The sequence below is a fragment of the Platichthys flesus genome, chromosome 7 (assembly GCF_949316205.1).
Source record: "Platichthys flesus chromosome 7, fPlaFle2.1, whole genome shotgun sequence".
NCBI lineage: Eukaryota > Metazoa > Chordata > Actinopteri > Pleuronectiformes > Pleuronectidae > Platichthys > Platichthys flesus.
This window is the reverse complement of record NC_084951.1, coordinates 9,676,594-9,704,143: the sequence shown is the minus strand read 5'-3', so window position 1 is coordinate 9,704,143 and position 27,550 is coordinate 9,676,594. Positions and strand designations below refer to the sequence as shown.

Sequence of the window (27,550 nt, the reverse complement as noted above, 5' to 3'; positions counted from 1 at the left end):
GTTGTGCAGATGTTGTAACAGATGACAGAAGGGCTAACATGACAACTTTCTTCTTTTTTGATAGAACAAGCAGTTGAAAATCTTTCAAGTTAACTCTGTTAAACAGGTGTGGAAGCCGTTCCTAATGAGAATGAACTAGAGATGGAATGTCTAATGTGCATCTCATAACAGAATAGGCAACCCCCCCCTACTTCCTTATTTGCACCAGCCTGTCATTTAAGCAACACTGAAAATGCTTTGAATTTTTTCGAATGAGCATTATATGACTGACAACCGCAATTATCGGAACATGCTGCTCTTCATATTGTGTTGCGCTTCCATTCTTGGTTTTTACAATATATATATAAATATATAGTTTTTCAACTAACTTGGAACCATTTTCAAAACTAATCCATCAGCAGAAGAATAACTTCATGTCACATTCAGTTTCAGGAGTCTTGTGATGAGTTTGCATATTTGAAAACTTTTGAAATTTGTCCAAAAGTCAACAACTTTGTCTTCTTCTGTCTTTACTATCCCTTTATTTCTCTCTTTTTTTATCATCATGTCTTTTTCACCATCCCTTTCTTGATCAATATTCTCCTCTCCTGCTGGTTACTTCTAAATCCTCTCCTGTGCCATTCTTCTCCATGCTTTTCTGTCTGGCACTTTCGCTCTCTGTTTTTGCCCATTCTTCCTTTTCCTCTTTCCACCAATACTTCTTTAGGTTCTGCATCAGCAGCAACAAGAACGTGAGAAACAACTCGTTCTCCAGAGGGTGCAGCTGGCTCAGCAGAAGTCCCAGCTTGACCAGATCCAGTCATTACAGCATCAGCTCCAGCAACAGCTCGAAGAGCAAAAGAGACAGAAAACTGCTGTAGCTCAAGACATGCCGGTCAGTGGACTCAAAGACTCTAGTAGATGGCGTTTACCCTGAGTACTGTGACATCTTTACCATTGAAGCCTTCAGCTCTCAGGCAGCAGTGGCAAAACAATGTTATGGTACAGGAAGTGGGAAAATACAGAAGCGGCATGCTACAAGGAGCTCACAGTGATACTATGTGCCTTCCACCACACCTGCTGTAGCTAAACACGTGGGACACCTTGCTTGCCCATATCCTGCTAAAATATTTTGTAATTTCCTGTGTGAAAATGCTTTAACAGCATAGTTTCTAAAGCAAACACAATGTAAGTTTTTGTCTTCAAGACCACCAGCAAATATTCTGAAAACTCAAGATTTAACTGAGCTGGCAAATACATTTGTGTGTCTGTAAGTCATTCATTCCTAATTTATTAAATTGAATGCACAAAATAATTATATTTATACCTCCTCAAAACCTTTTCAGCTATTTGATTCTAAAGAGGCCACAGGTGTATTCATATACATTCATAGTTTGTATCTATGTAGACCTGCTTTACAACTAAATAAGACATGGAAATCCTGCTTTATAATATTGGACCATTGCCTTAATGTACTTTTTATTAAACAGTATTTGTCTGCACTCAGCCAGTTCTTTGTTGGACATTTATGTTTGTACTCAAATGTGTTTGATAGGTGATATGAGGTGCAATCATAGCTTTTCAGTCTCAAATGAATCAGTAAATGTTGAGTGGGTGAAACTTTCAACACCTGAAATGTAAACACAACCCCCCCCCCCCCCCCACACTTTTTTTTCAAAGCTGGACGTAAATGGACAAATAGGCTCCCGGTCCCTCCCCAACTCCTCATCAGAGATGTGTCTGAGGAGCCAGGAGGAGCACATGGAGACCAGGAGTAACATGAGGAAGCACAGCTCCATGACCAGGCTGAGCAGGGACAGCCTGGACGGTGATGGCGTGGTCTTCTACGGTTCCCCCCGCAGGATTGTGGACAGCTGTGTGCAGACAGATGATGAGGACGGAGAAGAAAGGTAAAGATTTGTGTATTAGTGAGGGCAGGGAGAGAGTTTTTCGAAGATATAGGTGAATGGTGGTATGTGTAAGTGAATGTGTGTGGGTATTACTGTTGTGTTTATATGCATTTACTTATTGTATCTTTTTTGTAGGTGATGGCAATTATACATACAGTGTTCGGTACTAGCAAGTACTTAAATAAATATTTTACTGATATAATTGTTGATATAATTTTTTAATTTTTTCACAGTTTGTGAACATTTTAAGCAGCACTAAGTGGCATAATTGCTCAACGAATACTTTTTATCCTTTCCACTCCATTACTTTACATAGGTACATGATGCGTCATCGCACCAGGAGGCGCGGTCGCAGTGTTGACTGCTCTGTCCAGACAGACGATGATGAGGACAAAGCTGAGTCTGAGCACCCGGTCCGTCGAAGACGTTCCCGTTTCTCCCGGCACTCAGAGTCCAATGCTACTGGCAGTAGCACCGCTGCCTCAACCAGTACGTCCAGTACAACCGACACTCCCAAGATGGTGTCCTCCAGCATAGCTGTTCAGACCATCAGGGAAATGTCTTGCCAGACAGAAGTAGAGCACCTAGGGAGAGTCTCCCCAGCGATCCATGTGACAGTACCAGACCCAAATAAAGTAGAGATTGTACACTACATCTCTGGACCTGAGCGAACCCAAAAAGGACAGTCTCTAGCATGCCAAACTGACCCAGAAGCCCAGTCCCAGGGTGTTGTAGCTCCACAGCTCAGTGTGCCAACCACAGTCAGTCCATATTCTTCCTCTACCAGTACCGGAACACAACAATCCAGTTCTGCTGACCTTCTAGCCCAGCAGCGGCAGCAGCAGCACATTGCAGCAAACGCAGCCAAGTTTGAGCGGCGTCGCCCTGACCCACTCGACATCAACTACCAGCCTCACAACCACCTCCACAACGAGTCCATCTCCAGCATCATTCGGCAGCAGCAGACAGTCCCAAAATCTCCACAAGTCCTCTACTCTCCTGTCTCCCCAGTGTCCCCTCACCGCTCACTGGAGACATCTCTCTCTAGTGAGCGGCTGAACAAGGCCCATGTCACACCACAGCAGAAGTCCTACACAGCCGAGTCTCCCCAGCGCCACCCATCTGTGCCCCGACCCATCAAGAGCACCCAAAGGTCCATGTCAGACCCTAAGTCCCTCAGCCCCACCACAGACGAACACACCAAGGTCAGGCTGAACCTGTATCAACAGCAAGCACTCCAGAGCCAGGTAAAGTCACTAAAGCCTTTAGCACATGTTAAAAAGTAAATAATAGATGCTGTTCAGATGTTTTGAGAGCAAAAGTCTAGAAGATAGATAAACAGTGGAGGTAAGCATTTCATAAGAAAGAAAATTATATGAAGCAACCTACATGTTATCAGCTAGTCAGTTTATTGTTGCATTGGCTGTTTATTTCTAAAGAACACAGCCCACACATATCTTACACCTTTCACAAAGACACACAAAGAGCAATCAAAATGTTTTGCCAGTTCAGGCAGTCACAGTTGAAATTTTTTCACCCAGTATCCATGTTGTATAAATAGCTATTGCACCGCTCTCTGCCCGTGGTTGGTCTTAAAATGAGGTGGGGTCTGGGGAACTGTCAGCTGTGTTAGGGAAGTGTATATTGATTGCACTGTTGGCCAACAAACTCTCTGAAGTCAGTGGTGTAGTATTTCACTGGCACATTATCAAGATAGAAATATGCAATGACATAGGCAGGTGCATATTACTATCGCACCTACCGTCTGCTTGTTACACTCACAGATGCCCTGCTTGTGCCTTTTCCCTTTGTACATGACAAGATCGGTTTCCTCTATAAGGAAGCATTATATTTACTACCTGGCAAATCTGCCCTTAGAATAGCACCGTCAAGGTGCAAGCGCACCTGGCTTTTAAGGGAATGTGAGATGATATTATGATTTATTACAAATAACACCTAAACCCGTCCATGATTAATTAAAAGACTACATACATGTCTTGCTGCACCCATTTTTTCCAACATGAAACTTGCAAAGGTTGTTTTGGACATCTTAAAAATTAACTTTACACAATTTGCTTAGATTGTGGTCTGTAAAATCATCTATAAGCTGTCTTCAATGTCAACGACAGGACTTAAAGCTTAGTCAACAATGTTTGTATCTGATCAATTTGGTACATTTGTGATACTGTGTCTATGATTTCAACCTTTATGTTTACTGAAACTGGGAAAACAAAGTTTTACAGTAAAAACTCGTCATCACATTTACCACTGATATTGAGCACATGTTTGTCATGTGCTTTGGAGTTGTGAGGGAACGGCGGCATCTCTACAAATACAGATCAGGTTGGATGTTTTGTGTTCTTTACATTTCTTCTATCCAGAGTGGTAATTCATTTTCGGCTCTCAAAATCAACAGCGTACATTCGATGTTACAAATATACAACAAAAATCTGAACAATAAGCTGTACATTGAACAGATGGGGCTCAGCATAAAATCACACAATCATTATATTTGCAATATATAGAAAAATAGCTGTTCAGTGGAGTCAAAAACTTGCCAAAGGCGTAAATACTGAACATTTTCTATGTGACTTTGATTGAAACGATTCCTTTCTCTCACATTTCCCCTGTATTTTTATTTTGTGGGAGCCATGAATGCTTAATGTGAATCCTGTGAGGACTGATTCCCTTTGTTATGGAGTTTTTCATATTTTATGATTTTGTTTTCATAGTTATTTAGGGCAAACACTGTTGGAGGCCCCCCCATTCCTAATTTGAAAGAAATGCCATCTAACATGCTGAAACAAGAGCTCCATTCTTAAACAAATACAAAGTAGAATCTACTGTTGAGCTTTATATGAGTATAAATTGTTAAAAAAAAGTCTCTACCACAAAATAACTGCATTTCATTATTCATCCAGGTAGACAGCGATTGTTTCTGCCTGTTAATGTCACTTCCTGCAGCTTCACAATGGTTCAGTCTGATGCTCTCTCAGATTTTAATTTGCCTAATAAATGTCTCCTTAATTTTATTATGGTCATCGATACATTACTTATTTTGGATTATGGCCCAAGGAATTACCTTAACTAAGTAACTAAAGATAAGAGTGTTTTAAGAAAGCTTTAAAAGGTAATATTGACTCACTTCAGTCTCACCTCATCTTGTGTGCAACACTTTTGTTCTCTGCAGTCAGTTCTGTCAGAGACTTTTCTGTAATTAACCAGATTTTTTAAGACAAGTGTTCCCAGTGCTTGTAAGGTAAATTACCAATGCATTGGATTTGAGTCACCTGATTAATAAGTGTCACGGTCCACCTTCTCTCGTCAATATTGAGTCATAGTCGTTATATGAATGCTGTGATAAATAACCCCTTTGATTGTATAGATTTATTTACACTCTACAGTATTTTCTCCTCTAAAGCTGTGGATAGCTGGGGTATGTTTTCACTACCCACCTGACAGAGTATATGATTAATAAGTGCCTATGGGCATTTTTCTTTAACATGTCACCGCCTCCACACACACACACAATGAAATAATAAACAACACACAACACATTGTGAGATCTATTTCCAAATCCCCAAATGTTTGGTAGAGGAATGAAAGCTACGGTGTTTAGACATAAAAAAATGTTGAACATGTCAGTGCTTCGCTGGTTTGGGGAGTAGAATAGGAAGCCCATGCATATTCTGTTTTTTATTAGCTATATGTATTTACAAACACACTCACACACGTTTTTCTATAGGTGTGAGGACACTCATTGACTAAATGCATTCCCTAGCCCTTTATCCTAACCTAAACCTTGAGCCATGTTTTAAAAAACTGAATAAGAAAATACAAAATCTTTAAAAACAGCAATAAAATGCAACGTTTTCTAAATGGTTAAAATGGTTTGGATATACTTGATATAATAACTGCACCACAGCTGTCACTAATTTGAATGTTTTTGTATTTTTTGGCTTCTAACACAAATTCCACCTTTGTTTCCTGTCGTCTCTGTCTCTGTGTCTATGTGTGTCTTATTTGTCTCCCTATATCCCTGTCATTGCGTCCTCTCCTTGTCTCTTATGTTTCTTGACCTTTACCTCTTTTTGAGTTTTCCTCTCTCCTTTTCCGCCTGTTCTGTTCATCTCATCGCCCTCACTGCTATCCCTTTTCAATAATCGTCTTCTTTAATATTTCCATTTCTCTATCCCTATTTATTTCCTGTTTTACCTTACCTGTTGCCTGTATCCCCCTTCATTACTCTCTGATTTATTTTCCATCCTCCCCTCCTGTTCCTCTCTGTATTTCCTATGCTTTGTTCTCTTTTTCTCTTTTCCTCCCCCATTCTCTTTAATAACTTCATTGTACCCTCCACTGATGCCTATCCATCTCACATTTTCATTCGGTTTCCACAAATATCTTATCTCTACCATTTTCCTGTCTTGTATCCCTCTCCATTCAACTTATTCATTGTCATCACATTATCACTCTTATGTTCTTCGGTTTTACCTCACCAAACATTTTCTTTCCATGCCTCTTTGTCTGCTCTCCCATTGCTCCCTTCCTGTCTCTCTCTCTCTCCAGCTGGCAGCCCTACAGCAGAGCTCACTTCTCCGAAAGGTCAAGCGAACCCTGCCCAGTCCTCCTCCGGAGGAGACTACTGCAGCCGCTCATCTGCCCATGATGACACCCGCCCTTCAACAGGTCTACCTGCCCTCCGTGCCCAGCCACAAGCCAACCTCCAGGTCTGGTCTGGCAGCTAAAGCCAGCCTCCTCAAAGACCTCACCCACGAGCTGAAGGCCGTGGAGCAAGAGTCGACCAAGCTGAGAAAGCAGCAAGCTGAACTGGAGGAAGAAGAGAAGGAGATTGACGCTAAACTGAGATATCTTGAGCTGGGGATCCACCAAAGGAAAGAGACACTGGTCAAAGAGAGGGAGAGGAGAGATATTGCTTACCTTAGATGTATGGGGGACACAAGGGACTATATGTCTGATAGTGAGTTGAATAACCTACGTTTTGCAGCTGCAGCTGCATCACATGAGACCAATGGACTAATGGCGAGGCCAAGCACTGCCCCTCTCAGCCAGTTCACCGGCGATCTGAACACCGCAGCCCAGTACCCACCCACCTCGTCCTTCCTCTCTTGTCAGTACCCCCAGAGCCAACCTGCAGCACCTTCTCAACAATCAAGTGTGTCATACCAGTCCTCAACATTCAACCAACCTCCCTATCCAACAGTGTCCCAGTCCCAGGCACTGCCACAGCCCACACCCCTCCAGAGCCACATTCCTCCTCTAGGACCTTCATACCAATCACAACCCTCCTATTCTTCCCACACCTATCCCCAAACTCAGCCCCCTTACCCCCAGACAGACATGGGGATTCCAGCTGCACCTCAGCCACAGCCTGGGCAGACAGGCTTTGGGCCTGCACCACCTGGTCAGCCTCCGTACCCCACCCACAACTCACCTTATCCCAGCGCTGTGTCCTACCCCAGCCAGACCACTCCATACCCTGGGCAGCCCCAAGCTGATATCTTGACAGTCCATCCTGGAAGGCCCAGGCAGACTTCACTTGCGGATTTGGAGCATAAGATGCCCACCAACTACGAGACGATCAGCAACCCCACGGTCGTGGTCACCACCACGGCCCAGGATGCTACCTATTCCAGTGCAGCCCCCTCTTATGGTCAGTACACTGGAACAACAACCATGGCCAGCTCATATGGGCCCTATGGCTCAGCACCAGTGTCCAGTAGTTACGGTGGGTACTCTACCATGCCACCAAGCACTTATGGGCCATATACTTCAACACCAGCTAATTCATATGGCCAGTACACCACAACCACTGCTAATACTTATGGCTACACTACCACCACAGCCAGTTCGTATGGACAGTACACTTCTACAGTTTCCAATGCTTATGGGCATGTAGATAATCCCTCAACCTACAACACAGTAGAGGGGATGTACGGGGCTCCTGGCTTAGAACAAAACATGCCAAGAAACTACATGATGATCGATGATGTAAGTGAGCTTACGGCAAAAGACGGGCTGGGCACGGCGACAGTGGACATGATGCATCATGGCGGTAGTGGGCGTTACCCGGGCGACATCCACAGCCACAGCAGCACCATTGGCAGCACGACGCGTGGGGGAACTAGCAGCTCCTCGTACGGCAGGGCACCCGAGGAGGAAGCAACGATGCAGGAAGAACTGTACGACCACCACGGCAGGGGTAAGAGCAGCTACAGACACGGACCTCTAGGGGGCAGCAGCAGCAGCGTGAATGCTAGCATGGGTGGGGGATCGCCCTATTACTATGACTTCGACTACAAACATGGCAGCATCCGCTCCGGGGTACAGAAACCTTCACCATCCTCTAGAAGCCTTCTGGCTCCTGCTGTCATGTCCTCCAAGCGCAGCAAGCACAGAAAGCTTGGGAGTATTGAGCAAAAAATCTCCAAGTTTTCCCCCATTGAGGAGGCGCGGGATGTGGAGGCAGAACTGGCCTCCTATTCCTCAACGACAGGTGGGGCTTACCCCTCTTCCCACATTCGAGGGCGCCAGCTGATCGAGGATTACGGCTTTAAGAAGGTTGCTTACGAGGCCGGCAGGGGAACCAGTCATGGTACTCGGTATTATGGTTCTATGGGTGAGGAGGACGATCGGATTTACTACAACTCCACTGGCCGATCCCGTTCCACCGGCTATGGCATGGACAAGATCTCAGCCAGGGACTACTCTGGGTATCGCAGTCGATCCTATGAGAGGGACGATCGCTCCTACCCATCCAGCTACAGCCATGGGCGCAAACCAACCAGGCAGTTCTCTGAAGAGGAGAATCCACTCAGTCCCCTGGGGAGGTTCATTCGTTCTGGTCGATCCTCAAGCTTAGGTCCCGACCCGAACGACAGCCGCAGCAGTAGATATCATTACTATTATGGCCAATATGGTTCCAGCCACTCGCTTCCAGATGTACAAGACCACATACGGGACCTTCCTCGGACACATGTCTACAAATCGGATGATACGTACATTATAGACGATTATCATTGCGCTGTGTCAGACAGCGAAGGTAATTGTGGGAGCTGAATGCCAACGCAGTCTCACTACCTACTGCCCCCACCGTTTATCTTAATGTCCCCCACCCACCCAGAGGCTAGGTTTAGCAAACAGAAAGAAAGAAAAAGAGAGACAGAGTTAGCCGTTGCATGCTGATGTGTTCTACTTCCTGAGTCACTTGGATCTCTCTTATGAGTGGACTGCTGTCTGTCTGTCTGCCTGCCTGTCCCATACTTCCGCCTGTTCGTCCAGTCGTCTGTCTGTCCAATACTCGCATGGTTCTTCGGCGTGGTCGTTTACTTCATTCGCTACACTCTGATTCACTTGAAAGGTCTTCTTTGCACGACACAAATGCATTGTGTTTTCTTTACAGGGTTTTGTATTAGTTATGTCTATGATATTTATATTTTGTTTACATGTGTTTTTATTTGTGTATTCTTTGTCTACACTGCAAAACAATCCCTCAGAATCAATTGCATATTTGTGTTTTACTTGCAAAGTCGGCCAGTATTAATTTCTCACTGTAATAATTAGACCAAACTATTAATGGAAAAGAGAGGAAGATTGTTCTTTGGCAGCAAAAACAGCTTTTAAAAGGGACAGTTTTGCAGTGTTTGTTTTATCCTGTTTATATTGTCTTGTAATGTGTGAAGGCAATGTGAAGTGTATTCTGCATGGATGTCAATTTTTATTTGTATTTTCTGCCTTTCTTTCTGTGTCTTCTCTCTCCTATTCTTTTCTTTTGCATGCGGTTGGTCTACTTCTTCCTGCGTCCTTCCTTCTCACAGTCTGCATGCCGCTGTCGCCAAACGACATGGAGATTGACTGTGATCTGCTCTCGGTTTCCAAAGCCTACCATCTTGGCCAGGAAGAAACCGACTGGTTTGAGAAGCCACGCTCCAGTTCTCGACACTACGGAAGCAGCCACTCGACTGGGAGAAGCCGGCACAATGTCAAACACACCTACCACGATTATGATGAGCCTCCTGAGGAGGACCTGTGGCCCCAGGATGAGTATGGCCATGGCGGTCGACACTCTACATCCCGTGACCAACGGCCTCAAGGCAGCTCAAGTCGACACTCGTCCTCATCACGTCATTCAGATGAGCCAAGGTCTTCAAGGTCAACTAAGGGGCACCCCAAAGACCCGTCAATGAGACATGAGCCTTCAGGACGGTCGTCATCTACAGGAAGGCGTGGCGAGTCAAGGTCCGGGGGATACCACTCTTCAGAATACTCGCGGGATCCGTCTGGACACCATCACGGCCAGCGATCCTCCAGACAGGGAGACCCACACAGATCTTCACGCAGCAAGTCTCAGCCGCCAGGGGACATGCAGGGCCAACCACCAGGTACATACACAGCACCTTCACACCTGACATACAGTAACATTATGTGAAGATTAATTTGAAATTTCAATGTAGACAAATTACTCAAATTCCCCTAAAAATCATTTGCTCACTCAGTGTTCTGAACTGTATAAGATCTCTTTCACATTCTTGCAAGAGTAGGCGGTCTGGCATCTGTCCAGAGTGAGTAGTGGTGCCAAACTGTATTCATCTAAAACAAATTATATGTCTGTGGCCTGCCATATAACGTGATCCTTGAATAAGATCCCCGTTAATTTCTTATTTAGGTCTAAGGCAGAAATACAACATATCCCTTGCTATTCTGACGAGTTTGACGCACTTTTACAATCAGCTGTCCCCTCAGGGATCAACAATTTTTAATTAACTATACCAAGCGTAACTTTCAAAGAAAATGTTTTCTCCCAGGGCACCACTGTGGCTGTGTTTTTGGGATTGAGCTCATTAAATCGCTGGTTTGATCTTTGCTTGTGACATTTGTTTTAGGTCATTCTGTCTTTCAGTCATACTTCTCCTATTAATGCTATCATACATAATCTAGTAAAATGGAATTGTCATTATAATAACAAGTTATCTTTACTGTAAAATAAAAACTGTAGTTCTTTAATCAAATGATTAAACAAAGCAGATCAAAACAGAGGTGCTCTGGTTGGGCAGAAATAATCTGACTCCTGGTTCAGCGAGGTTCACGTTTTTTGTAATGTTCCATTTTGTTTTAATAATGTCTATGTAGGTAGAATTTTTTTTCCTGTCTTGTGCATCATCTAGTTTTTGTAGTAATACACCTTTAGGACAATGAGTGGAAACTTTTTTCATTAAATGTCCCCATTCTATTGTCCCCTCCTCCCCTCAGGCTCCTCCAGGTCTGGCAGCAGCTCTGCCCGGGCTCAGGGCCCCGCAGGCGGATCTACGGGATCAGGGCGACAGGGCGGTCATGGCTCCCAGACAGATGTTGGACCCGGACAGAGGGCCCAGCTCCAACAACAAGCCCAGACATCAGCGGCCAGGCCAGGGCAGCCCGGTTCCACAGCAACCACTGGCCCTATGCAGCAGACCCCAACACAGGGTCAAGGCATGGGCATGGGTATGGGCATGGGGCAGGTCCAGGTCAAGCCAGGGCAGATTGGTCCAGCAGGTGGATCCATGGGTCAGGCCAGGCAGACGGGTCCGGCAGGAACCACACCAGTATCCATGGTGAGTTTATAGAGGGAACACTTTGCAGCAGTTGCTCCTATTTGATGGGATAAAAAAAAGTATAAAACGAAGTAAAGGAGATGATAGATAGATGGTGTTATTTTTCGTCTGACCAAAAATAAAGACATGTAACTATAAGCATAGTTTAATGCAGCTTATTTGTTGTCTTGAAGATCTAATGTGCCACAGACAACAGTTATATTGCTCTCACACACACCTACTCATCTCCATGGAGGCTCAGAGAAGACTTTTTTTCGTTTTGTTTATTTATTTTCTTGTCTATAAAACTTTGCTTTCTAATCTTACGATAACAAAATAAGTATTTCATGATAGTGATAATAACATTTTGTTATCTGGTTAAAATATTAGTCATCAATCATCTTGTCTTAGCAAACTGAGTTTTGAGCCATTTTCACCCCCAGCACTCCCTGAACGATCCTAAATATATAGAAGCTGATCAATCTCCTCCCAGTTGAGTTGGTTCATTTGAATTCTGCTGTGCCACTGTCGGCTCTGCAGCTCTTATCTAACACTATGATTAACACAGAGGCAGCTGATAACTCAATGTAGCTGATTCTCTGTCTGCTTGACAACTCAAGAAACTGTCACCCTGCACAAATGTATTCCACCCTGCATTTACTCCATATTCATAAATCCATATAAATCTTTTTGCTATTTCAATTTAAACATTCATGCAGTTTCAATGATTGTCTGGCTGAAATTATTCTGGCTCAAGAAAACATATGACTGCTTTGCCCATGAAGTTCACAAAGCAACTGTCACCATGTCGATTAAGAATATCCCAAAATTATTCATAATATGCTTTCACTGCTGAAAGGCGTCAGTGATTTCCATAAAGCTGCATTGTTGCTCTATCAGTGGGAAAGCAATTGAAATAATTATAATGGTCTGATATCAATTTATGGAGAAACTTGAAATGATTCTAAAATCTCGGCTGTGGAGCGGCTCCGACGATAAGCCATAAACACTAAATGTAATTTCTCACATGATTATTATTCAGTCTGCAAACTCATTCACTTACACCCTCATGTTGGGTCCATTGTGAAATGAAAAGCATTGATTAAGGGGCTGTAAATAATGAAATGCTGTTTATGCTGTTCTGTGCATCATAATGCATCACTGCTGTTTTTCTGCAGCTAAACTAGTCAGTAGGGAACAAATAAAGAATTATACTGTATGAGATTAATTGGCAGCAGTCTAGCGTCGGTCAAGTCAAGTTTTTTAGGATGGTAGTGACGCACAGAGCTTTACAGAGTACAGAAGACACCAAGTAAAAACAGAAATGGACCATATTTCCTGTGCCGGTGGTAATAACTGTTGTACTGATGGGTATCAGAGAAGGTCTGGTTTCTTTTCTGAAGCGTGTCTCTGTTAGTGCAGCAGCCACTGTAGTATAGTCTCACATTGAAGTTCTCTTATTAAGTGTGCAAAAACGCCCAGATATTGTAAAACTCATCTCTCTTCAAATGCAGTTGGAAATCCAGCCAAGATTTTAATACCTACTGTGTTAATAATATTTTGAAAATTGTTCCTTGTTCAACTCTTGTTGTACTTCAAAAACGCAGAAAATAAAAGTTATAAACAAATTGTCATATTTATTGTGAGTGAGTAGTTTATTAAGAAGAATTCACACCACAGGGGCACTTCAGTGGCCAATCTGAATTCAGCTTTGTGGATGTGTCTCTCTTCCTTAAATTTTTTCATTTCTTTAATTACTGTGAAAACAGTTTAACTATTAAGATGTTTCGGTTTGTAAAGGCTGAAGACCTGGACACACAGAAGCTTTTAACGTTCAAGCTAGTTCATTCAATACTTTCTCTGTCTGTCTGTCCTTCTCTCTCTCTCTCTCTCTCTCGCTCTCTCTCTCTGCAGGCCAAGATCGACACTCCTCCGGTAACAGCTATTGGAGCCAAGGCAGCGCCCGTCATGGCTTCAAAAGCAGCCCAGCCCCCACTGACAGGCATAGGTACAGTACATTCAACACACACACACCATTCCAACGTCTTGCCAGCTGCAGCCCACCGTGTCTGTTTAATGTGACCAATGTGTGCCGTCTCATCTAATCTAACGTTTAATCTGCAGATTATCCCACAGTGGAAATCCCACAGGAGGGGTTTCACTTCATGGCACCCACTCAGCCTGAATGTATGAATGAAACGACAAAAAGTTTAATTGAGAAAGTTCTTTTGAGATTATTTGAAAATGAAGATAATTGTTGATTCTAGTTTTCAATTTTTCCACGAAAACAAACCAAGGTTTTCTATTTGCTTAGCCACTCCAGAGTTGGTGGTTATGGCGTGGGTTATTGGAGGTTGAGCAGGATGGGCAAAAAATGTTTCTGCACTGATCTATTCAGTAATGTGTGCTGACAGTGTGTTGAATTTTAGGATTTAAAAAACAGTGGCTATGAATGTTATCTGAGGTTTTGCAGAATTGTCATACATCAACTTATTTTGTGAGTGGGTTGCACAGTGAGGGACATCAAGAGGTGCTCAGTCCTGTAGTGAAATCCCATAGTCAGCTGCTAAGGTCAGGTTCATTGGTTGTAAGTTGTCCATCTGCCACTAAGGACTTCAACTTAGTACGTTTTTTCTTGAACAGCTAAAGAGCAGGAGCCCATATGAGTCTTAGGTCAGAAGGTTAAAACAGCACATCTGTGCACACAATGTGGCAACTAAAAACCTCAAGAAGATCTAAGAGGAGGAGCCCTCATGAGAAAATACACAAATACGGGAACAGGCTGGTTGGAGGTTGTTGAATCTTCAGACCCAGCTGACAAGACCTTGTTTTTACTTCCCACATTGTTTTATTTACAAGAAGCCTGTGGAACCTGTAATAAAATCATACATGAGCACTTGATAGGAAAGATGTACTCTATGCTAGTTAGCGACACCTGCACAAATACTGACTCCATCGTCTCCCCTTCTCTGGTTCTGTGTCCAGGCTCCAAGGCAGGCCCTAGACCAGGAGGTATTGGCAGTGCAGCAGCAGGCCAGCCTGGCATGGAGGGAGACAGCATCATGTCCAAGATCCTGCCAGGAGGCGCCGCTGAGCAGGCCGGCAAACTGGGAGACGGTAAGACACACAAAAAACCCTCTAAACAGCTGGTTTGGTCTTGATATAATGAAAGAGCTCAGTGTTGTTGAACAGGTAGCAACTATTATAATTAATCACCATCATGTTGTTTGAATAATATTAGCTGTTAATTGTATTTCTCTAACCATATTTACCTTATTTAAATTAAAGATATAATTGAATTGGACTACAGGGCAAATATCTAAGGGGCCCCCAGGTCATGGGGCCCCCTGGTCCCTCGTTTGTAGTGTTTTGTGTAGGAAACTTAATCAAACAACCACAAAGAGATGACAATGACCACAAAGACAAACATCAAACTGGCTGAATGACAAAATGCACCAGCATTTGAGCGGCAGGTTCCCAGTTCGACTCCCAGCTGTGTCATTTCCCTGCTCTCACTCACCTGGTGTCCAGTCTCTCAATCACAGTACTGTCAATACAAAGGCTTTAAATGCCCAAAACACAAAAAATGAGTTGTCTGGAGCAAACTGTAAACTGTAAGCAGCTACAGAGAGATGCAAATGTAGACCACAAAGAATAAAAAAATTATTTCTATGCCCATGTGATAGTATGAACAGTACAGAACCAAATGTATTAATAGAGCCTCTTAAGTCTCAATCAAACTGCAAACATGACACATCCTACAATTAAATTACCAGCATAAATTCAACTCTACTTGAATACATACTTTTCTACACTCCTCGTCCATCTGAACACCTTTTCTTGTCCTCTTTCCTCCAGCTATCTCCGGTTTCGGCAAGAAGTTCACCTCTTTATTCTGAGGTGCCCACATTAAGGTATGTAGCTTATTCTCTACTGTGTGTGTGTGTGTGTGTGTGTGTGTGTGTGTGTGTGTGTGTGTGTGTGGCTGATATGCGCAAAGTCAGACCAGCAAACGACGGATCATTCATAAAATAGATTTAAACATAAATCATTTTGTGCTCATTATTCTTAAACTCCTATTTAATGAAGAGTGACTGCATTGATCTCTTGAATGAATGTCCTGATAGAGTTAAAGGGAGGTAGCCCGCAGCATGACTGTACGTCAGAAGAGACACAAAGGCAAAGACCACCTAAGAGGCAGCCATCAGCAACACAGCAGGAATGTTTTTGGTCAGCGTTTCGTGAACAGAGAGAAACTGAAAACAGTTTGCCTTCACTTCAGTACAAAAAGTGCATCTCAAACATAAGGTATACAAATTAACCTGAGATGCTGCCAGTTCAAAGTCTACCAGGACGATGGCAGATAGCTGCAGCGTGTTGTCGGCAGCAGAGTGTTGGAGGCTCAAAGTGGTAAACACAGAACAGGCAGCGTGCTCAGAAAGCAGTGTGTCTGTGTGTTTGTGTGTTTTCTTCTCTTTGTTTCATGTGCATGGGAATAATCTGACAACAGCTATTACAACATATTCTTACTGTGACACACAGTGGAATAGGCTGTGTGTTTAAACAGCACATTCCGACTGCTGAATACACACTGCGGTGATGTCAAGTTGAGGGCAAATACAATAAAATATTCACGTTGCCAGAGCGGTGGACTTGACACTGTTGATTCTATTTTGAGGTGATTTGCTTAAGATTGAATTACTCAAAGACAAAATCACAAAAGTCAAAGGAACCTCACCAACCCCGATTTCAAAATCAAAGATGGCCGCTCCACATATCAACATTAGTGAAAGCTTCAGTTTTTGCTGTTTATCAGCACTTCTGTCATTAAATGTGTCGTACATTTAGTCCAATTACAGTCTGTGGACGTTTTTCTATTGAGTTTGTGTGCGTGGATGCAGCATAGTGCGTGTTATGAACTGGTTTTGCTAACAATGGCTAGCTGGTATGCATAAACACAGAACTATACTTTTCTCAATTCCTCCAGAAGTGTTACTTTACATAAAGGTAGCAAAAGTCTGTCGTGTTGATGCAGAAAGTTAACCGACTGAATTCTCTCATTCATTCGCAGGACTATGTAAATGTCAACTGATGAAGTCATGAGGCCTCGTACCAGAAAAACCTGTGACGTTCCTCCTGCTTTTGTTTTACTAAAAGAGAGAGAGAGAGAGAGAGATGGAGGAGAGAGGGTTGTTGGGGGAACAGAGACAAGAGCTGAGAAAACTGGTGAGTTTATGATTTTAACCTATAAACCTACAAACCGTCAGTCTTAGTGTCTAATTCATACCAGTATACTGTCAATTCCATTTGTATCATCCTGATGTGATATGACATGAGCGGAGAGAACAGATTACTGGTGTGAAGTAGTGGCCCTCATCAACTCATTGAGGAAAGCTTTTTTCAAATTGCCTATGAAAATAATGGTAAAGATATCCATATTAAATTATGCAGTGCTGTGTGAGTCGCACCATATCCGGCGGGAGCATCGGGACACAGTGGAGTCTATGTCTACTCCATTAATGTCTGATGGATGTTTCCATTAAGATAAAACATGTTGTCTGAGATGCTGCTGCTTCCTTTTGCAGCCAACACGGACCGGGATCCTCCAGATACTTCATGTCTCAGGCCTGAGCAGAGGCTGACAGAGAGAAGCCGCCGCTCTCTCTGACGGGCCAGACAGTGAGTTACCTTTAAACATCTCTATCCCCTCCTGAAAATCATGCTGTTCAACTTCCCCCACAGTCTAATTCTGGTTCGTGGATTGTGTTCCTGAGTTTCCATATCGTCCATCTTTAAATACAATCTATGGTTCACCTGATAGTAGTGATTTCATGCTTTGATTCATCGCATCTAAAAGTTAAAAGAATTCCACTTCGATAAACACTGCGATGCTAAGTGAAGCAGATATAGAAAGTTAGAGAAATAATCCCAAGGATATTCTTTGGATGTATTTTTTTTCTATATGGTTTATTAATTCAGTATTTCATGGTTGATAATGTAAACCTACAATAAGGACTACTGCTGACTTGAAATAATATTTTACATGAAAGTGGAGAATCAGAAGTCTAATCTTATCTTCAGAGGAAAAACTATTTTCCCCTCAGGACATTTGTACATCTGTAATTCTCCATATCTCTGTTTTCGTCATGTGGAGCCAGGCTGGCTGTGTTGTGTGTCTGTGGCCAGTTCTCATGCTGCCTCTGTGCTGCTGTGTCTTTTGCAGCTGCTGTATTTGTGGCCTGCTCTTGAAAATCACAGGCATCTGGGTTGTGTGGGTTTAAAAGGCAGCGTCAGCTCGGCCAATACGAAATAGTTTTTGCTCATTCAAATGAGCTATGTGTGATTGTAACTCTGAGGAGACAGAACTGAGCAGTGACGTCGACTCGTGTCGCGGCATGTGGCTCTGAATAGGCTGCAGATGTGTGCTGTGTGAGCCGGGCCAGTGGCACCAGGAAATTATTCTACATGCATCTTCTCTTTTGCCGCTGTGCCGTGGGTTTTGATCATTGATGCACTATGGGGGGGGGGGGGGGTGAACAGGCTCTGATGCTGCGGTTCAAAGGCCGCAGTGTTGCATATGTGCCATAAGAGACAATATACTGAATGTGAACAGTGTGTGTTTGTGTCCAGCCATGCGCTGACTAACTGCCTCATGTGTCTCCTGCAGAGAGATTCTCTCTCTCTCCTCCCACACTCTGGGTCCTGCTGTCAAACATCTCCGTTTTCATCTCATCTTCTTTCTTTCTCGCTTTCTTGCCTTCCTGCTGTCTCACCTCACACTGCACCCTGTCAAGCATCTCGCTTTCTCATTCACCTGCTCTCTCGACACTCTCGTCCTTTCAGTGGCGTGTCTTACACTGTGTGGACAAACAAATTGTGCACTCCCCAGTAGTGATGGTTGAACATCTCATTCCAAAACCATAAAAAATGAACTGCTGTTCGAACAGCCTTTATTCCTCTGGTATCTTATCCACCAAGGCAGTTCGAGGGCCGGTTTGGAGCCGATGCTTAATCTGGAACAAGATATTTCTTTTGACAGCCAATGAACTGGCACCAATGCTTACGTTAAGGGCTGGAGTCGGGATTATTGAGACAAACAAGACCAATACACCCAAAAAAGTGTGGCCACCAAAAAAGAGGATTGAATATATTTAACCATGGATGCCAAAGTGACACACCGCTGTGGTCAATGGAAGAGACACTGACATAATGGTGTTACTCTGTGATGGCTCCTGCTTGTGGACAAGCAAACTGGTTCTACCAAGTCCGAACCAGCACTGCCAGCAGGTTCACCTCAGTGGATGAGGGCTATGGGGGCTCTCACTCAGCCATACAAGCATCAGTTTGGTTGTTGTTGACCTCGCTCACAGTCAGCCTGCCAGCTCAGCCCAAAGCGGTTGAATGGGGCTGAGCTCGAAGCTGTTTGCTGAAACGTCACACTCTTTAACACCAATTCATTGCATGTGGACACAGGAGAGGGCCTTCAGCCAAACTGCTCCCCACACTGCATTAAAACTGGAAACTGGCCTCATCTAAACCCAGAGTAACAAACCCACACCTAAAGTACTCTGAGGTGTCCGTATGTTTTACTATATTGTGTTTTTCCTACGCTCTCCTACTCCTGTCTATCTGTCTCCTGTCTAAACATGTTTATTTCCATACATCATTGTGTGTGTGTGTGTGTGTGTGTGTGTGGGAGGGGGGGGGGGGTTGTGCTGTGTGTGTTTGTTCAGGAGGAGGTGGGTGACCAAACATATCAATGAAAAGAGGTTGTGCAGGTTGCAGAAGTACAGTCCATCGAAAATTGAACGCTGCACTACGGCCTCCGCCTCAGAGCTGTGAAGCAAATGAGAGGCAGCAGGTCATAGCAGAGACTTCATGTTATTATTCTGACAGGAGCTGTGTCAGCTGTCGGTGGTCCCGAATATCTACGGCCTCATTCTCCTGCTTCCAGCTGGTTGGTGCTGGAAATGCACTGTAAAAAAAAACACATACATTTGGCTCGAGTATGATTCGTTCTAGGATCCATTTTGTGAATGACTGCCACAGGATTTTCAGTTTCCTCCTCAGGAAAAGCTGTTTTCATTGTGACCAGTCTTTGTGATCAGTCTTTGCACTGAGACATAGGAAGATCTGAAGGCAGGACTTTCCTGTAATGAATAAATGAAATACGTTGACCAGATGCTGACGCACAGAGACGGGCTTCATGGATCATGGAGACCAGCGTGATGTGGAGTTTTCCAAACACAAACCATTGACTCTGATTTATTTAAAAAAAAGTTCCGGTTGAAAAAGGATCTTTTCCACTCTCCTCCTAACTATTACATCTAATGAACAATTCAGTCATGTGTCTCTTTTTAAAATGAACACTGGTTGAAATAAAATAAATCAAAACAGATCAGTGCAGAAAGAGCGTGTCTTCGTCCACATTAATAACTCAGGATGTGTCTCCTCTTGTATTAAGGAGAGCAAATGTTCTACTTTGCCAATATTTGATTTAAATGTGCTCCATTATTTTTGCAGGAATACAAACGTTCCTCTTAGTGCTTCTAATGCCCTGATGTCATATATCAGCTAGGTAGCTTATATAGCTACTAATATCTGTTGAGCTGGAGGACCTGGAGCCTGTCGGAGTGCATTTCCAGGGCTGATCCACCATCTAGTGGCCAGCTGTATTTTTACATCATTACAACTCCATCACTCTCGTCTACTCTGTCCTATTGTATACGTTCTGTTGACTTTGACCAACTTTCGTGTCAAAGAGAAGAAATCAGATCATATCAAATGAGTTGTGCTCAATATTTTTTACTAAATTGCTCTTTTTGTTCTTTGCAGATCATTCCAAGATCCAAGGTCCGTCCTAAGAAGGGCAACCCTCAGTCATCCAGCAGCCCCCCCCCCCCCCCCAGCCAAAGACACCACAGCGGAGCCCCTCTAACCGTCCTGTAGCAGCTGGACACATCTGCGCCTTTACACTTAAAAAGAGAAACCAGTTGCCACACATTGGCAGCAAAATCCAAAGAAGCTGGTTTTCCTTTTTGCTGCTCTATCTCCAGACAAGAAGTGGGATCTGTACTTACATCACGGAGACCTACGCAGAACCACTGGAGTCCATGCATCAACTTCTACATGGATTTAGCTCTGCAGCTACAATGGAGGAAGTTAGAGGGGTGACGCTGTTCTGCTCCTGAATACGACTCCACCGTTTAAGAGCTGCCTTTTCCTGCTAACAGCAAACAGGAAAGGGCAGCTTTACAGGCACGGTGGCGTGTGAGGATCCATTGTTTCACAGTCCTGTGCTCAGAGGAAGAAGAACTGCAACCGACCAGCCTCTCTCCTCTTTTCTATCTCATCTCTAAGGAAAAAGTAAAACAAAAAGACAGTGTGGGAATGGAATAAACAAATCCTGCAGGTTTTTCTGGTACTAAAAGACCTCACCCGGCGACTCAAGGAAACTGAGTAAATGGAAATGTCACATTGAATGAAATGGACAGCGATAGCGATGTAGCCGACACAGAGAGCGAGTGTGTCGGCGTGCGTTTCTTTCCACGGCTCGCTCTGTTTCTATTTACATTCCAGATTGGAACTGTGAAAACCTTTCGCTCCCCCCTCTTCCTCACGTCCCTGCGTTTTCTTGAATGCTGATTCTTCTTCTTCTTTCTTTCTAATCCCCGCCCAACGACCTGCCATGTCTTTAAAAAAGAAGCGTACAGTGGATTTACAAAAAACCAAGAAGATATGTAGGAATTTGGAATGCATGGAACTTTATATCTAAGACCTTACACTGTTCATCATTACTTAACCGAGGCCATAAAGACACGGGGAAATGAATCCGAGCTGGACGACGTAAATAATAACGAGGAGGAGAGATAACTGAAGCAACAAAGGGAACATGGCCGCAGGAGTAAGAAGAGCCTTTTGTTTGGTTGTTGTTTGTTTTTTTCTTCATTCTGTTGGAGTGAAGCCGTACGTGGTCGGGTTGTTTTTCAGCCATTACGAAGCCATTAAAACCACATTTACCTGCAGCGCTTGTGGCGACGGGGTTTTCTCCAACTGCTCGACACCAAGTGGCTCTCAGACATCTCTCATGTTGTTAACATTAGTTCTCTTTACCCATTCTCATTTAGTTTTTCTTATCTGCCGGTTGTTTATGTTGCAGGTTACCAATATCGCCTTAATCATTCCCAAAGCTTTATTTTGAAGTAAATCTTTTTTTTATGACATCCCGTAAACCCATATTTTCATCATTCTATTTATTTTTTATGTAGTAGTGTCAGCTGGAACACTGGCCACGGTGAGATTAATTTATACTTTTTAAAAGATCTTCGTTTTTGATAGTTGTTTGTGATATTATTTTTCACTTATTTATGTTCGGGTCATGTTTTGATTGCTTCATCGAGCCCCCCCCTGTCTATTTCCTGACTTATTTATGATCAATAATTATAAAGCAATAGAGTAAGAGGTGGGAAAGTGAAGAGCACAATCTTGTGTCATTTTAAAAGTCGCTGGATCAGAAATGTGTTGCCTCCGTATGTCTAACTCACCACAGTTGTAACACTCAAGTTTGACTTTACGCATACGACAACACGTACGCCAACATTGTACTAACACTGCTGTACTAATACATCCGAGAGCAGGAGCTTGACTATAGCCTACGAGTTTGGAACCGCCCAGATCTTCTCCTCCAACCAACAGCGAGACACTGATGTCGTCAATCGGCCAGTCGGATGGGAGGAGTTGTTTGTTCTGGCCGGATGGAGCCTCATCTGAACGCACTGCAGGGCAGCAGAGAGGCACTGAAAAGCAGACCAGTCACACACCCCGGCAGAACTGGACTCAGCATCGTCACCTGACGGGGGGGGGGGGGGGTTTGGGTTTTTACGGGATATGATCCCCAATATGGACGTTTATCAGGAGTCTGCAAAAAAAAAGAAGCCCCACCGAGCTCCTTGCACATCAGAGTGTATCAGCATGTGTGTGTTCAGTCTGTCAAATGTGCACAGCGCACGGGAAAGCACACTCAATAATGGTGTCGAAAAAAAGAAAATGAAAAAAAAAAAAGAATCAGCACTAATGTGACTGAGGAACCAAAAACAACACACTTGGTTGTGTCACAGAGTCACTCGCCTTTTTTTAACTTTTCATTTTCTATCGTGGTGGCGTCCAGACCTGAAACCCGACCCCCGAAAAACCTCTCTCTCTCTCTCAGACTGTCAGTTGTCATGGAAACTTCTCAGGTCAGTGTTCTCCCTGCTGTCGATCCTGCAGTGCATTGTGGGATCTGCGGTTCAGTACTCAAAAGCGTACTCTCTGTCGGGCCAAACGTTGCAAGGCCTTCAGCAAAACCAACGAACCCACCGACTTCTGCTGTATATTGTCTGTGTGAACGCTCGCTGGGAACCTTCGCATGCCCCCCGGCGCAGAAAACCTCAAAGTCACCTCGATATTGTTCTGTTCCTACTGTTTGTATGTATGTGTGTGGGGGTCTGTGTGTGTGTTATTTAACCACCATCATCCGATGTGGAAAAGAAAAGAAAACAAGACGAACACAAGCTAACACAACAAATATGGTGGGCAGAAGAGGCGACCTCTCATCTCCAGTCGTTCTATGCAATCGATCATATTTGGAAAAACAGAAGCATGAGGAGGCCGAAGGAAGGTTAAACACACAAATGGAAAAAAAGGTCACAAATCATTGTTTATCACACCAGAGTTATTTTGGCTCGTAGATGAAAATAGGGAGATTCTGTGAATTTGTTTGTGTGTAACTTAAGTCACCTGTAAATTTATTAAGAGAGGTCAATGTGTTGTGTTTACCTGGCATGTTCAGGGTCCCCTCTCCTTTTCAAGTGGGTGTGTATATGGCCAAATGGCCTGTCACTAAAGGTGTGTTCATGACAATTGGGAAAGGAGAGTTTTATGGTTTGAAAACTCGCTTTGTTATTCCCCTTGAAAATGCTCCATCCAACAAATGGTGCAATATGATATGCAGTTGCCACATTTTCTTTTTATATTTGAGTTGTTGTGCAGAGAAAAATTGTTAGCAAGAGCAGTGAGCAGCTGTTGGCCATTTTGTTTTGTTATGTTTAAAGCAGGGTTAATACTCACACAGATATGTTGTTCAAAGAATACTATAGATACAAATATAAATATATGAATATTGAATATATATAAAACAGATTTGAATATATTCCCTGATGTGGTTGGTGTCAGCTCAGAGATGAAGAAAAGCTCAAACAAACATATTTTCATCCCACGGCCCATAATTCAGAGTAAATAGCTTCCTGAACGTAAACTGGTTGTTATTTTTTGCAAAGAAAAAATAATAATTCAAATATATAGGTATTGATAATATACACATATGTAGATTTATTTGACTAGAAGTACTACTGTAGGATGCACGTAAAGCAGTCTTTGAGGCATTCCTAATCACAGTGAATTGATGAGAGATTGTGTTTGAGTGTTTAAAGGCTTCACTGCCACGACGCAAGCCAACAGATACGATTTATTAAGTAGAATGTGCTATTTATGAAATTTCAGATTAAAATAAAAGTTTATGCAGTATGATAACATCCCATAACTCCTCTAAAATCGTTTTATTTGAGCACAGCTTAACATGCCAGCGAAACAGTGTCAAAGAGGTCTAGTATATAAATATATTTTTTGTGAAACATTTATCAGATGATTTTATCTATGTGAGAATTTATTTTATCGTACCGAGAGGGGATTAAAGGCTGCTGGGATTTCAGAGAGAAGAGAGATTTAGGTTTAATATCTATAGACACATAGAAGAAGTGAGAAATTATTTATACAGATGTTATCAACAGCTGGATTCATGCATGACCAAAATAATCAGATTGCTAAAAGTCAGAAGCTGAGGTTATGTTGTGAAGTCTGGATAAACAGAAACATTATTCAGTTTTACCTCTGAAATTCTGATTGGTAGATGTATAAAAGTTTATTTTCAGGTTTTTGTTTAACAAAAGGAAATGCTAGTGGGCTCTCAATTGACTGGATATTTCTATTCTTAAGATAATAACAATGATAATAATAATTGTTTTTAATAAGAATACAGAACATGTTAGAATTAACCTTGAGTCAGAGCTTCTGTAGAGTTACGTTCAGGGGCAGCATTAAGAGTCTGATTATTCTGGTTCTGGTGGCCATAACAAACATCGCTGCACAGGTACACACTGCCACCAGAAGACTACTGGCTTCACCACGGTGGATTTAAAATTAGACATTTTAGACATTTGCAAAGTAGAACCATTAGGGTGAGCGAAAGTTTAAAGTTGCCCAAACGAATAACCAAGTTCCTCGATTGTTTGTAAAATCTAAAATGTTTCATATAATGTTCCTCAATCACTTTTGCCTCAGGAAAGCACACCACTAAATGCAGCATCGCAACAGAGACGTTCAAAAGACGAGAGAAAATAATGGTTGGGATTTACGCTGGAGCAATACCTTGGATAGTTAACACTTGGCGGCACAGATGTGACCTTCCCCTGGCTGCTGAGAAACAAGAGACTCTTAATGTTTGAATGACACAGCCAGGAACACATGAATAATAAGATCTGTGTCAAAACGTGTTCAAAATGTCCTTTTTGAATTTCCGCTCCAGAGTAAATGCAAACGCTGAAGGTGACTTAAATATGCATAGCAGCAAGGGCTTTTATACAACACTACTGGTCAGTGAAGAAAGCCATCCTGTTACTGCCCTCAAGCCAGTTGTGGTCTCTGTCTATACTGTGCAAGGTGTCTGTCTATACCCGGGAACACAATGGACTTCAGGTCAGACCACAGCAATCACCAGTGGGCAAAATCGCAGAGCCACAGTCTGGTTTTTCCAAAGGCGTTCAAAGCACAAAAACATAGACGATGAGAAACAATTAAAACCTTTAAGAGTTGTGTTCCAAAACCACCTCAAAACAGACAGGATCTCAAATTCTCACACTTTTTGGGACATTTTGGAACAGAACTCTCAGTTTGCAGTAGAACTACAGAGAAAGTTGCTCCCATCAACTCTCTGTTTCATGTTGCATCTGTTGGCACTGATCTGCTGCAAGGTTGACATATAAGAGGTCACCTGACAAACCCTTTAGCGCCACAAGGGTAAAAAAGAGACGTCTTTGTCGACTGATCAGAATGCTTTTGGAAAAACCCAGACTGTGTGTGTGTGTGAGTGTGTGTGTGCGTGTATGTGTGTGTGTGTGTGTGTGTTCTCAACCAAATTGCATACAGAGCTCATGCAGTACGTGCACCACTAGTAATAACAGTCACCACTGCTCTCGCTGTAACAGACAAGTCAACATATAGCAGGACCGGAGAAAGATATTAAAAGTGAAATGTAAATGAATATTAATATATACATTCAAATATATATAAATATATACAAAAGTGAGTGTTTTATAGGTAAGAGGTTGTTTAAAAATAAAAGAGAGCAAGAATGCTGACACAAACAAAACCATGAGAGAGAAGCCACCAGGCCCATCCCTCACTGTAAAACCATCAGGGAGCGTTTATTTCATATTTCACCTGTAACCAATCATCAGAGTAAGAATCACAAGTGCATGAGCTGGACACCCCCCTCCTCCCATTCACCCCTTAACCGTCCAAAACCTCCTCTCTGACCTCCCATCTCACGGGCTGCCATCTTTTTTCCAGTGTAAATACCAGACGAGAGCCGACCGCGAGTCTGCTGCAACAGACCAATAAACCTGTAAATGCCATGAGGGACATGTTCTGTACAACATGTGTAAATCTCAAAACACGCCAACACACCACAACTGACACACGTGCACAGGGACACGAGAGAGCGCGAGGCCTTTGCACACCACACGCCGACTCAAGCTGGAGCGTATGCAAGCCTGAAACCTCCCGGCCCGAATATGTGCTTTTTTTTTGTGTATAAAAAAACATCACAAAAACCTACATAACAAACAAGAGCACTTGTCGATTTGATCAATAGATTACAAAAATCACATTGTGTACGTATGTGGCTGGCTCGTGCGGACTGTTTAAAACTCATTTAATAAAGTTGTATTCGGATATTTAAAAAAAGAAAAAAACATTGGTCTGTGTAGAGTTTCTATACATGTTGTGTTTGTAAAATGAGATGATATCAAAAATATTTGATAATTATTGAGATAATTTGATGGGGAGAGAGTGATTGGGCAATGGAGATGTGTAATAAAAAAAAAAAAAACGAACCCAAGTGAATGATGAAAAGAGTGAAAATATAAAAGAGAAGAAGCTCGAGAGCCTGAAAACGACAACAAAGTGTTCCATTCACTGTTGTAAGTGCAATGAGCTAAATTTCCTGTTTCCCCATTGTAAAACCTTGTGTATGTTTCCGTGTATTCCTCCTGTAAATGGGTGTAGTAGACCTGGTGCATCATGCCATGTAATGTGATGAATGACAAATTATGACCTTACAATACATTTCAATCAGGAAAAATAAATAAAAAACAAATACAGAAAAAAAAACAAGTGGTTGTGTAAGCTCCTGTTCCAGATCACGATGATCACATGATGTTTGCTTCCAGTGCCAATGTGACGTGCACATACTGTCAACTATTGAACTGCAATGGAAAACAATCATGTCCTCACTTAAAGATACAATCTGTATTTGTTTAAGTGATGTATGTGTGTATATACATGTATGTATGTGCTTGTCTACTGTATGTGTATGATCTCTTAAAGTTCCAGTCCATTAGTTCATTACAGACCCTAAAGTTCTTCTTTGATCCTGAAAACTGCATATTCAAAATCCCTCAAGACCTTAGAAAGGCTTAAAATGTAAAGCTACATCTTCTCATTTCATAACTGGGATCTATTAATGCCAATGTGGCCCCGCCCCTGCTCCCCTCCCTCACAGCACTTCCTGCAGGTTAGGAGTCTTTTCCAGCTACTGAGTCCCACCCACAAGTTGACGGGATTGGTTACTTAGGTTTGTGACATCACAAACTCAGGCTGTTTTAATCAATTCTTTCTATAGACTATTGCAGTGTTAAGGTGGAAATGTGTATTTTGTTAAAAATGTCTTATCATATCAAGGGGGATGTGTTGGAA

At 42.8% G+C, this 27,550-nt stretch overlaps 1 protein-coding gene across 1 annotated transcript in view; it reads left to right on the top strand.

Moving 5' to 3' along the window:
• bsna (bassoon presynaptic cytomatrix protein a) overlaps positions 1–20,365 on the top strand; it is a 41,724-nt gene extending 21,359 nt beyond the window's left edge. Inside the window, exons 4-15 of the mRNA XM_062392351.1 lie at positions 707–874; positions 1,660–1,889; positions 2,206–3,136; positions 6,459–8,952; positions 9,791–10,291; positions 11,160–11,500; positions 13,394–13,487; positions 14,465–14,596; positions 15,338–15,393; positions 16,551–16,705; positions 17,065–17,158; positions 20,315–20,365. Coding sequence (XP_062248335.1) covers positions 707–874; positions 1,660–1,889; positions 2,206–3,136; positions 6,459–8,952; positions 9,791–10,291; positions 11,160–11,500; positions 13,394–13,487; positions 14,465–14,596; positions 15,338–15,378 — 4,932 coding nt within the window. The 3' untranslated portion in view covers positions 15,379–15,393; positions 16,551–16,705; positions 17,065–17,158; positions 20,315–20,365. The remainder of the gene's footprint in view (positions 1–706; positions 875–1,659; positions 1,890–2,205; positions 3,137–6,458; positions 8,953–9,790; positions 10,292–11,159; positions 11,501–13,393; positions 13,488–14,464; positions 14,597–15,337; positions 15,394–16,550; positions 16,706–17,064; positions 17,159–20,314) is intronic.
• The last annotated feature ends 7,185 nt before the right edge of the window (positions 20,366–27,550 follow it).